The sequence below is a fragment of the Tachyglossus aculeatus genome, chromosome 18, assembly GCF_015852505.1.
Source record: "Tachyglossus aculeatus isolate mTacAcu1 chromosome 18, mTacAcu1.pri, whole genome shotgun sequence".
Classification (NCBI taxonomy): Eukaryota; Metazoa; Chordata; class Mammalia; order Monotremata; family Tachyglossidae; genus Tachyglossus; species Tachyglossus aculeatus.
In genome coordinates this window covers 37,808,085-37,821,877 of record NC_052083.1, presented here as the reverse complement: position 1 = coordinate 37,821,877, position 13,793 = coordinate 37,808,085, and the positions used below count along the sequence as shown (strand labels likewise).

Sequence of the window (13,793 nt, the reverse complement as noted above, 5' to 3'; positions counted from 1 at the left end):
CGGCCCTTCTTGCCAGTAAGACTAAAGACACTTGAATAATTCCTGTTTGCACTTAACTGCTCTTGTCTGACTATGTCACTACATTTCTATGCAAGGGGCGGGGAGCTGTTTAGTACGTTTAGAGAACTGTCAGATGCCGTCTATTTTCGTATTTATGAAGGAGTCTTAATATTTTGCCATCTGTAAATAGCCGAATTATAATTAGGGGGGGGAGGCGAGGCCAGCGGCGGGGTCAGCGAACACTGCCAGTGACTTTTCTGATTCTGCGTCTCTTTGTGAATGTGGAGAGAAAGTATTTCCCGTTCTCGTGCCGACAGACCCCCCCGCCCCGGCTGTTGGGGTACGAAGGTGGACGCCTCGTCCATTGGAACCGCAATAAGAAATAACCAAAGACGAAGCCGGTTCGATATTTTCGTAATTTGTGTTTCTTGGTCGACTGTTTTTGTAAAGCCTTTCCCAACTTGTTTTCAGATTAAAAAAAAAACAAACCAAATAACGATGATAACAAAGTAGCAGGCGCTGGTCCGCGTGATTTCCCGCGGGAGCCGGCCGCCGGCGGAAGGGGATCGTGGTGGCTCTTCTCCCCGCAGAAAGGGTGCTCTGACCCTCGCCCCGATCGTCGGCCGCCACGACGGGGAGCGGAGGCCGGGCCCGGCCGAAGGATGGGCTCCGAGGAACGGGAGCCGCCCGGCCCCCGGCCGCGGGGCGGCTGAGAGACCTGAAGGAAGGGGAGGAGGCCGGGAAAGGGGGACGGCGTGGGAGCCGGCCCCTGGCCCGGAGCAGTCCCCCGAGCCTGCCGGCTAGCTGCCACCCCAGGCCAGCTTCATCTTCTGGCTGTGGGCCTTGGAGGAGCGGGAGAAGAGGCTCTTGGCCACGGTGAGGGGCATAGCCTTCCCGCTCAAGTACACCTTGTTATGGCAGTCCGGCAGCCAGGGCCCAGAGCTGGGCAGGGGCGAGTCCCCGGCCAGGCCCATGTAAGCCAGCACGTAGCCGGTCATGAAGGCGTCGAAGCCGGCCCGGTGGAGCCCGCCCCCCGCCCGCCGGCCCAGCTGGCCGGGGGCCACCGGCGTCGGCCCCCCGCCCGGCCCGGGGCTGGGACCGCTGCCCTTCTCCTCCCCCGCCGGCTCGGCCGGGCCCGGCCCCGTCTCCATCGCCTCCTCCCCGTTGGGCCCCTGGCTGGGCCCCACGCCGTTGACCCCCTCCCGCGGTCCCGTCTCGCCGGCGGCGGGGGCGGCCCGGGCCCCGTCCTCCCCCGGCCCCTGGCCGCAGGTCTGCTTGTGGGGCGGCCCGTCCTCGGCCCCCTCGGGCGCCTCCGCTCCGGCCCGCTCGGCCCCGGCCTCGGCCTCGTCCGCGGGCTCCTTGCGGCGTTTCCCGCCCCGCCGCCGCCTCCGCCGGCGCTTGTCCTCCGCGGCAGCCTCGTCGGCGTCGATGATGAGGTCGACGTCGTGGGAGTGAGAGCACTGCAGCCCGTGGGGGCACCAGCCGTAGGCCTGAGGGGGCGCGGGGAGGAAAGAGGAGGTCAGGGCGCCGGGCCGCTCCGGGGCCGAAGGCAACCCCGGCCCCCCGGGCTGGGGGAGGCGCCTCACCGAGAAAGTCTCGCAGACGGCGGCCGAGGGGCCGGCTCCGGGAGGGTCGGGGCTCGGGGGGTCCGGGGAGCCGCAGCAGCGGTAGTCGAGGTGCGGGCTCATGCTGGCCGGGTACCTGCAGAACTCCAGGGCCACGTGGGGGTCTTGGGCCGCCCGCCGCTTCCCATTCTCCCGCTCACTGCGAACGGCCGGGGGAAGGCGGGAAGGGGAGGAAAGTCAGCGAGGGCCGGACTCCCTCCCCGTCTCTGCTCTCGTCGGCCGCCGTTCCCCGTTCACTCTCCTTCCCTTCCCCTCGGGCTTAGCCGTACCTCCCTCATCTCCCTCCTGTCCTCCTTCCCACATCCATTCAATCGTATTTTATTTTGTTAGTATGTTTGGTTTTGTTCTCTGTCTCCCCCTGTTAGACTGTGAGCCCACTGTTGGGTAGGGACTGTTTCTATGTGTTGCCAATTTGTACTTCCCAAGCGCTTAGTACAGTACTCTGCACATAGTAAGCGCTCAATAAATACGATTGATTGATTGATTGATTGCGCGCTTACTGTGTGCAGAGCACTGGACTAAGCGCTTGGGAAGTCCAAGTTGGCAACATCTAGAGACGGTCCCTACCCGACAACGGGCTCACAGTCTAGGACGGGGAGAACATCCGCACCCCGGTCCCCAAACCCCTGAGATCCCACCTTCCCGAACAAGCCGTCTCGCTAGATCGCACCCACCTCTCCCCCACCTTATAGGATACACGCTTCCGCCGTGCCCGGGTGGAGGTGTCAAATGAGTTATGCGCTATTTATCCCCGTTACCCTATTTGGAAATACTTTTAACGTCCGCCTCCTTCCCTGGGGGAAGCTCCCTGCGGGCAGAGGTCTCCTTTCCCAGTGGGATTTTCCCAGGTGAACGGTCCGCCGTTGGGCACTCATGCCCACCAGCCCCCCGCCCGTTTCCCACCCCCGAAGCCGGTGCCCGCTCACCACTTGCGGAAGGCATACTCCAGGTAGGAGGCCACGAAGCGGGCGTGGAACTCGGCCGCGTACTTGGTGTCGTAGACGCCGGCGGGGAACATCTCGGAGAGGTCGGCGGTGAAGGTGGCCAGCGCCTCGGGCAGGTGGGCGTAGAAGCTCTGGTAGAGGAACGCCAGGTCGATGAGCCCGTTGTGCAGGACCAGGGGGCGGCGGGCCCGGATCAGCTCCAGGAACAGCGTCCGCACCGACTGGGTCTGGCTCTCGTCGCCCTGGGGGGCGGCACGGGAGGGGCTCAAAGGCCACCCGGGCGAGGGGGCGGAAGCCAGGCCTGCCCGCTTACTACTACTAATAATAATAATGACGGCATTTGTTCAGCCCTTACTTTGTGCTCTAAGCGCTGGGGGGGATACAAGGTGATCGGCTTGTCCCACGGGGGGCTCCCAGTCTTTATCCCCATTTTACAGATGAGGCGACTGAGGCCCAGAGAAGTGGGCCCCTTTTAGACCGCCTCTGTATGTTGCCAATTTGTACTTCCCAAGCGCTTAGTACAGTGCTCTGCACACAGTAAGCGCTCAATAAACACGACTGACTGATTGATTGAAGTGACTTGCCCAGTAAATACGATTGAATGAATGATTGTTGTCCGTCTTCCCCCTTCTAGACTGTGAGCCCGTTGTCGGGGAGGGACCCTCTCTACGTGTTGCCCATTTGGACTTCTCAAGCGCTTAGTAATCAATCAATCAATCATATTTATTGAGCGCTTACTGTGTGCAGAGCACTGGACTAAGTGCTTGGGAAGTACACGTTGGCAACATATAGAGACGGTCCCTACCCAACAGTGGGCTCACAGTCTAGAAGGGTGGGCTCACAGTGCTCTGCACACAGTAGGTGCTCGATAAATACGATTGATTGAATGAATGAATGCCCAAAGTCACCCAGTTGACAAGTGGCGGAGCCGGGATTTGAACCCATGACCTCGGACTCCCAAGCCCGGGCTCTTTCCGGTGCTTCTCCTCACTTCTCTCTGCCCTTCCCAAACCGTCTGCTCCTCCTCTCCCACGAGACCTCGTCTGGACGGGAAAGTCTCAACCCCCGTTTCCCCCTCCGGCCTCGGGGATCCAGCGCCATCCTCCTCCGGCTGCTTGGCGGACCCAAGATGAGAAGCAGCGTGGCTCCGTGGAAAGAGCCCGGGCTTGGGAGTCCGAGGTCATGGGTTCAAATCCCGGCTCGGCTACTTGTCAGCTGGGTGACTTTGGGCAAGTCACTTCACTTCTCTGGGCCTCAGTGACCTCATCTGTAAAACGGAGATTAAGACTGTGACCTCCCAGTGGGACAACCTGCCTTGTAACCTCTCCAGCGCTTAATAAATGCCATTATCATTATTATTATTAAGTCACTTCTCTTCTCCGGGCCTCAGTTCCCTCATCTGTCAAATGGGGATGAAGGCCGTGAGCCCCCCGAGGGACAACCTTGATCACCTTGTATCCCCCCCAGTGCGCATAGTAAGTGCTTAACAAATAATAATAATAATAATAATAATAATAATGATGGCATTTGTTAAGTGCTTACTATGTGCAAAGCACTGTTCTAAGCACTGGGGGGGATACAATGTGATCAAGTTGTCCCACGGGGGGCTCCCAGTCTTCACCCCCATTTTTACAGATGAGGGAACTGAGGCTCGGAGAAGTGAAGCAGACTCGCGGTGGAGCCGGGATTCGAACCCACGACCTCCGACTCCAAAGCCCGGGCTCTTTCCGCTGAGCCACGCTGCTTCTCTACCATCATCATCATCAATCGTATTTATTGAGCGCTTACTATGTGCAGAGCACTGTACTAAGCGCTTGGGAAGTACAAATTGGCAACATATAGAGACAGTCCCTACCCAACAGTGGGCTCACAGTCTAAAAGTCTTCCCTTCCCCAGAGCACCTGTATATACGTATATATGTTTGTACCGATTTATTACTCTATCAATCAATCGTATTTATTGAGCGCTTACTGTGTGCAGAGCACTGTACTAAGCGCTTGGGAAGTACAAATTGGCAACATACAGAGACAGTCCTTACCCAACAGTGGGCTCACAGTCTAAAAGGGGGAGACAGAGAACAAAACCAAACATACTAACAAAATAAAATAAATAGAATAGATATGTACAAATAAAATAGAGTAAAAAAAATATGTACAACCATATATACATATATACAGGTGCTGTGGGGAAGGGAAGGAGGTAAGATGGGGGGGATGGAGAGGGGGATGAGGGGGAGAGGAAGGAAGGGGCTCAGTGTGGGAAGGCCTCCTGGAGGAGGTGAGCTCTCAGCAGGGCCTTGAAGGGAGAAAGAGAGCGAGCTTGGCGGAGGGGCAGAGGGATTGGGGGCATTCCAGGCCCGGGGGAGGACGTGGGCCTCTAATTATTATCATCCAGAGGCCCCGGGAAGGGCGGGGGAAAGGGGCGAGCGGGAGGGACGCCCCTCTTTCCACTGAGCCACGCTGCTTCTCCACCATTATTATTATCATCCGGAGGCCCCGGGAAGGGCGGGGGAAAGGGTCGAGCGGGAGGGCCGCCCCTCAGACCTTGTCGTTGCCCTTGTGGTAGGGAATCCCCCGCGAGTACTGGCGGTTGAAGTCGAAGCCGTGCTGGACCAGGAAGCGCACGGACTGGGGTTCGATGACGTACTCCTCGGCGCACAGCAGGGTCAGGTTGAACACCTGGGCCAGGTAGCTGTGCTCCCCCTGAGGGGGAGAGGACAGGGGAGGGGAGGGGAGGGGAGGGGAGGGGGCGGCGGGGCCGGGCCCTGGTCCAGGGCCCGCTCCCGCCCGCGGCCACGGGCGACGGGGGACGGGGACGGGACCGGACGGGGGGACCAACCTTGTCCGGCAACTGCTTGAAGCAGGCGAGGCCCAGGGAGAGGATGGAGCGGGAGCGGGCGGCCCGGCAGACGGCTTTGTAGCGCTCTTCGATGCACCTGCGGGGCACAGGGCGGTTGGCGGGGGCCAAAAGGCTCACCCCACGCCACGGAGGGGGCCTGGGAACCATCCTGTATATATGTTTCTACATATTTATTGCTCTATTTATTTATTTATTTATTTTACTTGTACATATAAATTCCATTTATTTTATTTTGTTAGTATGTTTGGTTTTGTTCTCTGTCTCCCCCTTCTAGACTGTGAGCCCACTGTTGGGTAGGGACTGCATATGTTGCCAATCTGTACTTCCCAAGCGCTTAGTACAGTGCTCTGCACATTGTAAGCGCTCAATAAATCACTGTAAACATGTTATTACTCTATTTATTTTACTTGTACATATCTATTCTATTTATTTTATTTTGTTAGTATGTTTGGTTTTGTTCTCTGTCTCCCCCTTTTAGACTGTGAACCCACTGTTGGGTAGGGACTGTCCCTAGATGTTGCCGATTTGTACTTCCCAAGCGCTTAGTACAGTGCTCTGCACATAGTAAGCACTCAATAAATACAATTGATGATGACTGTCTCTATATGTTGCCAATTTGTACTTCCCAAGCGCTTAGTACAGTGCTCTGCACATAGTAAGCGCTCAATAAATACGATTGATGATGACTGTCTCTATATGTTGCCAATTTGTACTTCCCAAGCGCTTAGTACAGTGCTCTGCACATAGTAAGCACTCAATAAATACGATTGATGATGACTGTCTCTATATGTTGCCAACTTGTACTTCCCAAGCGCTTAGTCCAGTGCTCTGCACATAGTAAGCGCTCAATAAATACGATTGATGATGACTGTCTCTATATGTTGCCAACTTGTACTTCCCAAGCGCTTAGTCCAGTGCTCTGCACATAGTAAGCGCTCAATAAATACGATTGATGATGACTGTCTCTATATGTTGCCAATTTGTACTTCCCAAGCGCTTAGTACAGTGCTCTGCACATAGTAAGCACTCAATAAATACGATTGATGATGACTGTCTCTATATGTTGCCAACTTGTACTTCCCAAGCGCTTAGTCCAGTGCTCTGCACATAGTAAGCGCTCAATAAATACGATTGATGATGACTGTCTCTATATGTTGCCAACTTGTACTTCCCAAGCGCTTAGTCCAGTGCTCTGCACATAGTAAGCACTCAATAAATACGACTGATGATGATGATGATCCTGGGGCTCCCAACCCCTCTTCATCATCATCATCATCATCAAGCCAACCTGGACTTCCCAAGCGCTTAGTCATTCATTCCATTGCATTTATTGAGCACTTACTATGTGCAGAGCACTGTACTAAGCACTTGGGAAGTCCAAGTTGGCAACATCAAGAGACGGCCCCTAGTGGGCTCACAGGCTAGAAGGGGAAAGACAGACAACAAAACAAAACATATAAAATAAAATAAATAGAATATCATCATCATCATCATCAATCGTATTTATTGAGCGCTTACTGTGTGCAGAGCACTGTACTAAGCGCTTGGGAAGTCCAAGTTGGCAACATATAGAGACGGCCCCTAGTGGTCTCACAGGCTAGAAGGGGAAAGACAGACAACAAAACAAAACATATAAAATAAAATAAATAGAATATCATCATCAATCGTATTTATTGAACGCTATGTGCAGAGCACTGTACTAAGCGCTTGGGAAGTACAAGTTGGCAACATCTAGAGACGGTCCCTAGTGGGCTCACAGGCTAGAAGGGGAAAGACAGACAACAAAACAAAACATATAAAATAAAATAAATAGAATATGTACAAGTAAAATAAAGAGTAATAAATATGTACTAACATATATACAGGTGATACATATAGGTATATGGATGTATCATATACATACATACAGAATACAGAACCTGTATATGCAGACACACACACACACACACACACACACACAAAGGTAGAGTGCTCTGCACACAGTAAGCGCTCAATAAATACAACTGAATGAATGAATGAAGCGCTTACTGAGTGGAAAGAGCCCGGGCTTTGGGGTCAAATCCCGGCTCCGCCAACTGTCAGCTCTGGGACCTTGGGCAAGCCACTTCACTTCTCTGGGCCTCAGTTCCCTCATCTGGAAAATGGGGATGAAGACTGTGAGCCCCTCGTGGGACAACCTGATCACTTGGTAACCTCCCCAGCACTTAGAACAGTGCTTTGTCCATAGTAAGCACTTAATAAATGCCATTATTATTATTATTATTATTATTATTATTATTATTATTATTATCCTGGGGCTCCCAACTCCTCTTCATCATCACCAAGCGCTTACTGAGTGGAAAGAGCCCGGGCTTTGAAGTCAGAGGTCATGGGTTCAAATCCCGGCTCCGCCAACTGTCAGCTGTGTGACCTTGGGTAAGTCAATTCACTTCTCTGGGCCTCAGTTCCCTCATCTGGCAAATGGGGATGAACACTGGGAGCCCCCCGTGGGACAACCTGATCACCTGGGAACCTCCCCAGCGCTTAGAACAGTGCTTCACACATAGTAAGTGCTTAATAAATGCCACCATCATCATTACTGCTGCGTGACCTGGGGCAAGCCACTTGGCCTCTCTGTGCCTGTTACCTCACCTTGGACTTCCCAAGCGCTTAGTACAGTGCTCTGCACACAGTAAGCGCTCAATAAATACGATTGAATGAATATGTATACATACGCATATACATATGTTTGTACATATTTATTACTCTTTCATTTGTACATATTCTATTTATTTTATTTGGTTACTATGTTTTATTTTGTTGTCCGTCTCCCCCTTCTAGCCTGGGAGCCCGCTGTCGGGTAAGGACCGTCTCTAGATGTTGCCAACCTGGACTTCCCAAGCGCTTAGTCCAGTGCTCTGCACACAGTAAGCGCTCAATAAATACGACTGAATGAATGACTGTGTACACATACGCATATGTATATATGTTTGTACATATCTATTACTCTCTTTTATTTGTACATATTTATTCTATTTATTTCATTTTGTTAACATGTTTTGTTTTCCCTTCTAGACTGGGAGCCCACTGTCGGGTAGGGACCGTCTCTAGATGTTGCCAACCTGGACTTCCCCAGCACTTCGTACAGTGCTCTGCACACAGTAAGCGCTCAATCAATACGACTGAATGAATGAATAAATGCGACTGAATGAATGACTCACTGGTTCAGCAAACTCTTCCTCTCCCCAAGCCCACTCAGCTCCTGCGGGCGAGAGGAGAAGAAATACGGTGAGGGGTCCGGCCGGGGAGCAGGGTGACCGCCCCGGCCCCCGGGGGACAGCCCGGCTTCCCCCTCACCGTGTCCACGGCCACGAAGGAGGCCGTCTTGATGGCCAGGAGGATGGAGGGCCACAGCTCCTTGAAGTTGTCGCTCTGCACGTCCACCACGGGCACCCGGCAGGTGGGTGACTCCTCGCTGTCCATGCTGCTGCCTAGGAAGGAGGGGGCAGAGGCAGGCGTTTAGTCCATCCTACGAAGCAGTGTGGCCCGGTGGAAAGAGCCCGGGCTTGGGAGCCGCAGGTCGTGCGTTCTAATCCCGCCGCCGCCACCACTCATCATCATCATCAATCGTAGTTATTGAGCGCTTACTGTGTGCCTTCCCAGACTGAGCCCCTTCCTTCCTCTCCCCCTCGTCCCCCTCTCCATCCCCCCATCTTACCTCAATCAATCAATCAATCGTATTTATTGAGCGCTTACTATGTGCAGAGCACTGTACTAAGCACTTGGGAAGTACAAATTGGCAACACATAGAGACAGTCCCTACCCAACAGTGGGCTCACAGTCTAAAAGATCTCCTTCCCTTCCCCACAGCACCTGTATATATGTATATATGTTTGTACATATTTTTTACTCTATTTATTTATTTATTTGTACATATCTATTCTATTTATTTTATTTTGTTAGTATGTTTGGTTTTGTTCTCTGTCTCCCCCTTTTAGACTGTGAGCCCACTGTTGGGTAGGGACCGTCTCTATATGTTGCCAATCTGTACTTCCCAAGCGCTTAGTACAGTGCTCTGCACATAGTAAGCGCTCAATAAATATGATTGATGATGATGATGATGATGCAGAGCACTGGACTAAGCGCTTGGGAAGTCCAAGTTGGCAACATCTAGAGACGGTCCCTACCCAACAGTGGGCTCACAGTCTAGAACGGCTCACAGTCTAAAAGCTCACTCGTCTGCTGTGTGATCCTGGGCAAGCTGCTTCACTTCTCCGGGCCTCAGTTCCCTCCTCTGGAAAACGGGGATGCATCAATCAATCAATCAATCAATCATATTTATTGAGCGCTTACTGTGTGCAGAGCACTGGACTAAGCGCTTGGGAAGTACAAGCTGGCAACATATAGAGATGGTCCCTACCCAACAGTGGTCTCACAGTCTAGAAGGGGGAGACAGAGAACAAAACCAAACATACTAACAAAATAAAATAAATAGAATAGATATGTACAAATAAAATAGAGTAAAAAAAATATGTACAACCATATATACATACATACAGGTGCTGTGGGGAAGGGAAGGAGGTAAGATGGGGGGGTGGACAGGGGGACGAGGGGGAGAGGAAGGAAGGGGCTCAGTCTGGGAAGGCCTCCTGGAGGAGGTGAGCTCTCAGCAGGGCCTTGAAGGGAGGAAGAGAGCTAGCTTGGCAGATGGGCAGAGGGATTGGGGGCATTCCAGGCCCGGGGGAGGATGTGGGCCGGGGGTCGATGGCGGGACGGGCGAGAACGAGGCCCGGTGAGGAGATTAGCGGCGGAGGAGCGGAGGGTGCGGGCTGGGCTGGAGAAGGAGAGAAGGGAGGTGAGGTAGGAGGGGGCGAGGGGATGGATGGACAGCCTTGAAGCCCAGGGTGAGGAGTTTCTGCCTGATGCGCAGATTGATTGGTAGCCACTGGAGAGCTTTGAGGAGGGGAGTGATATGCCCAGAGCGTTTCTGGACAAAGATGATCCGGGCAGCAGCATGAAGTATGGATTGAAGTGGGGAGAGACACGAGGATGGGAGATCAAAGAGAAGGCTGATGCAGTAGACCTTGTTATCCCCCCGACCCAGCGCTTAGAACAGTGCTTGACACATAGTAAAGCAGCGTGGCTCAATGGAAAGCGCCCGAGCTTTGCAGTACAGAGGTCATGGGTTCAAATCCCTGCTCCGCCAATTGTCAGCTGTGTGACTTTGGGCAAGTCACTTCACTTCTCTGGGCCTCAGTTCCCTCATCTGTAAAATGGGGATGAAGACTGTGAGCCCCACCGTGGGACAACCTGATCACCTTGTAACCTCCCCAGCGCTTAGAACAGCGCTTGGCACATAGGAAATGCTTCACAAATGCCCTTATTATAATTATTATTATGACTGAATGAATGACTGGGCCTGAGGTTTAAAATTGTGTGAGCCCCCCGTGGGCCCACCTCATCACCTTGGAACCTCCCCAGCGCTTAGCACATAGTAAGCTAAGCTTAACAAATGCCATCATTAGTATTATTACTTCACATCTCTGGGCCTCAGTTCCCTCATCGGTCAAATGGGGATGAAGACTGTGAGCCCCCCGTGGGGCAACCTCATCACCTTGGAACCTCCCCAGCGCTTAGCATATACTAAACGCTTCACAAATGCCCTCATTATTATTATTATTATTATTATTATTACTGAATGAATGACTGGGCTGAGGTTTAAAATTGTGTGAGCCCCCAGTGGGACAACCTCATCACCTTGTAACCTCCCCAGCGCTTAGCATATAGTAAGCGCTTAACAAATACCATCATTAGTATTATTACTTCACGTCTCTGGGCCTCAGTTCCCTCATCAGTCAAATGGGGATGAAGACTGTGAGCCCCCCTTGTAACCTCCCCAGCGCTTAGCACCTAGTAAGCTAAGCTTAACAAATGCCATCATTAGTATTATTACTTCACTTCTCTGGGCCTCAGTTCCCTCATCGGTCAAATGGGGATGAAGACTGTGAGCCCCCCGTGGGCCCACCTCATCACCTTGGAACCTCCCCAGCGCTTAGTACATAGTAAGCGCTTAACAAATACCATCATTAGTATTATTACTTCACTTCTCTGGGCCTCAGTTCCCTCATCGGTCAAATGGGGATGAAGACTGTGAGCCCCCCGTGGGACCACCTCATCACCTTGGAACCTCCCCAGCGCTTAGCACCTAGTAAGCTAAGCTTAACAAATGCCATCATTAGTATTATTACTTCACGTCTCTGGGCCTCAGTTCCCTCATCTGGTAAATGGGGATGAAGACTGTGAGCGCCCTGTGGGACAACATGATCACCTTGGAAATTCCCCAGCGCTTAGCATATAGTAGACGCTTCACAAATGCCCTCATTATGATTATTATTGAATGAATGACTGGGCCTGAAGTTTAAAATTGTGTGAGCCCCCCATGGGACCACCTCATCACCTTGGAACCTCCCTAGCGCTTAGCACATAGTAAGCTAAGCTTACCAAATGCCATCATTACCATTATTACTTCACGTCTCTGGGCCTCAGTTCCCTCCTCTGTCAAATGGGGATGATGACTGTGAGCCCCCCTTGTAACCTCCCCAGTGCTTAGCACATAGTAAGCGCTTAACAAATACCATCATTATTATTATTACTACTTCATGTCTCTGGGCCTCAGTTCCCTCATCGGTCAAATGGGGATGAAGACTGTGAGCCCCCCGTGGGACCACCTCATCACCTTGGAACCTCCCCAGCGCTTAGCACATAGTAGACGCTTCACAAATGCCCTTATTATTATTATTATTATTATTATGATTGAATGAATGACTGGGCCTGAAGTTTAAAATTGTGTGAGCGCCCCGTGGGCCCACCTCATCACCTTGTAACCTCCCCAGCGCTTAGCACGTAGTAAGCGCTTAACAAATACCATCATTGGTATTATTACTTCACGTCTCTGGGCCTCAGTTCCCTCATCAGTCAAATGGGGATGAAGACTGTGAGCCCCCCTTGTAACCTCCCCAGCGCTTAGCACCTAGTAAGCTAAGCTTAACAAATACCATCATTAGTATTATTACTTCACGTCTCTGGGCCTCAGTTCCCTCATCGGTCAAATGGGGATGAAGACTGTGAATGCCCCGTGGGACAACCTCGTCACCTTGGAACCTCCCCAGCGCTTAGAACAGCACTTAGCATATAGTAAACGCTTCACAAATGCCCTCATTATTATTATGATGATGATTGAGTAAATGACTGGGCCTGAGGTTTAAAATTGTGTGAGCCCCCCGTGGGACCACCTCATCACCTTGGAACCTCCCCAGCGCTTAGTACATAGTAAGCGCTTAACAAATACCATCATTAGTATTATTACTTCCCTTCTCTGGGCCTCAGTTCCCTCATCGGTCAAATGGGGATGAAGATTGTGAGCCCCCCGTGGGCCCACCTCATCACCTTGGAACCTCCCCAGCGCTTAGCACATAGTAAGCTAAGCTTAACAAATGCCATCATTAGCATTATTACTTCACGTCTCTGGGCCTCAGTTCCCTCCTCTGTCAAATGGGGATGAAGACTGTGAGCCCCCCGTGGGACAACCTCATCACCTTGGAACCTCCCCAGCGCTTAGAACAGCGCTTAGCATATAGTATACGCTTCATAAGTGCCCTCATTACTATTATTATTATTATGATGATTGAATGAATGACTGGACCTGAGGTTTAAAATTGTGTGAGCCCCCCGTGGGCCCACCTCATCACCTTGGAACCTCCCCAGCGCTTAGCACATAGTAAGCTTAACAAATACCATCATTAGCATTATTACTTCACGTCTCTGGGCCTCAGTCCCCTCCTCTGTCAAATGGGGATGAAGACTGTGATCCCCCCCCCCTTGTAACCTCCCCAGCGCTTAGCACATAGTAGGCGCTCAGCAGCTACCACTATTATGATTCTATGTCGCCAACTTGGACTTCCCAAGCGCTCAGCCCAGTGCTCTGCACACAGTGAGCGCTCAATCAATACGAATGAATAAATGAATGAATGAATGAATTCCAGCAGGCCGCCCACGGGACTACAACTCCCAGCATGCCGCGCTCCCGGAGGGGGGGGGGGGCCGCCGGGCCGCGGTGCACGCCGGGAGTTGTCGTCCCAGCGCCCGCCTGCAGGCGGCCCAGCGAGCCCTTCCCGTCCTCCGGCCGGTCCGGGCCGGTCCCGGCGGCTTTAAGGGAGTCACTCACAGCCGGTGGCCAACGGAGCGGCGGAGGCGCCCTCGTCACTGCCCGCCGCCATGACACTTCCCGGCGGCCCCCGCGGGGGCTTTTCCCCCGCTTCCGGGAGCCGCCGGGCGGGTGGCACCTCCGCGCAGGCGCAGATCCCCGCGGACGGGGCGCGCGCGGCGG

The 13,793-nt window shown here is 52.8% G+C and overlaps 2 protein-coding genes across 2 annotated transcripts in view; one reads left to right on the top strand and one right to left on the bottom strand.

Annotated features, from left to right (window-relative positions):
* Window positions 1-713, top strand: part of TESK2 (testis associated actin remodelling kinase 2) — an 81,408-nt gene extending 80,695 nt beyond the window's left edge. Inside the window, 2 exon segments of the mRNA XM_038760139.1 lie at window positions 318-414; window positions 591-713. Of these exon segments, the coding sequence (XP_038616067.1) occupies window positions 318-414; window positions 591-713 (220 nt within the window).
* On the bottom strand, window positions 398-13,714 carry TOE1 (target of EGR1, exonuclease). Its single transcript, XM_038760649.1, has 8 exons — window positions 13,632-13,714; window positions 8,765-8,898; window positions 8,629-8,669; window positions 5,408-5,504; window positions 5,113-5,271; window positions 2,552-2,811; window positions 1,587-1,764; window positions 398-1,490 (listed from the first exon to the last, which is right to left on the bottom strand). Exons 1-8 carry the CDS (start codon window positions 13,681-13,683, stop codon window positions 801-803), a joined length of 1,611 nt encoding a protein of 536 aa, XP_038616577.1. The 5' UTR covers window positions 13,684-13,714; the 3' UTR covers window positions 398-800.
* Between the last annotated feature and the right edge of the window lie 79 nt (window positions 13,715-13,793).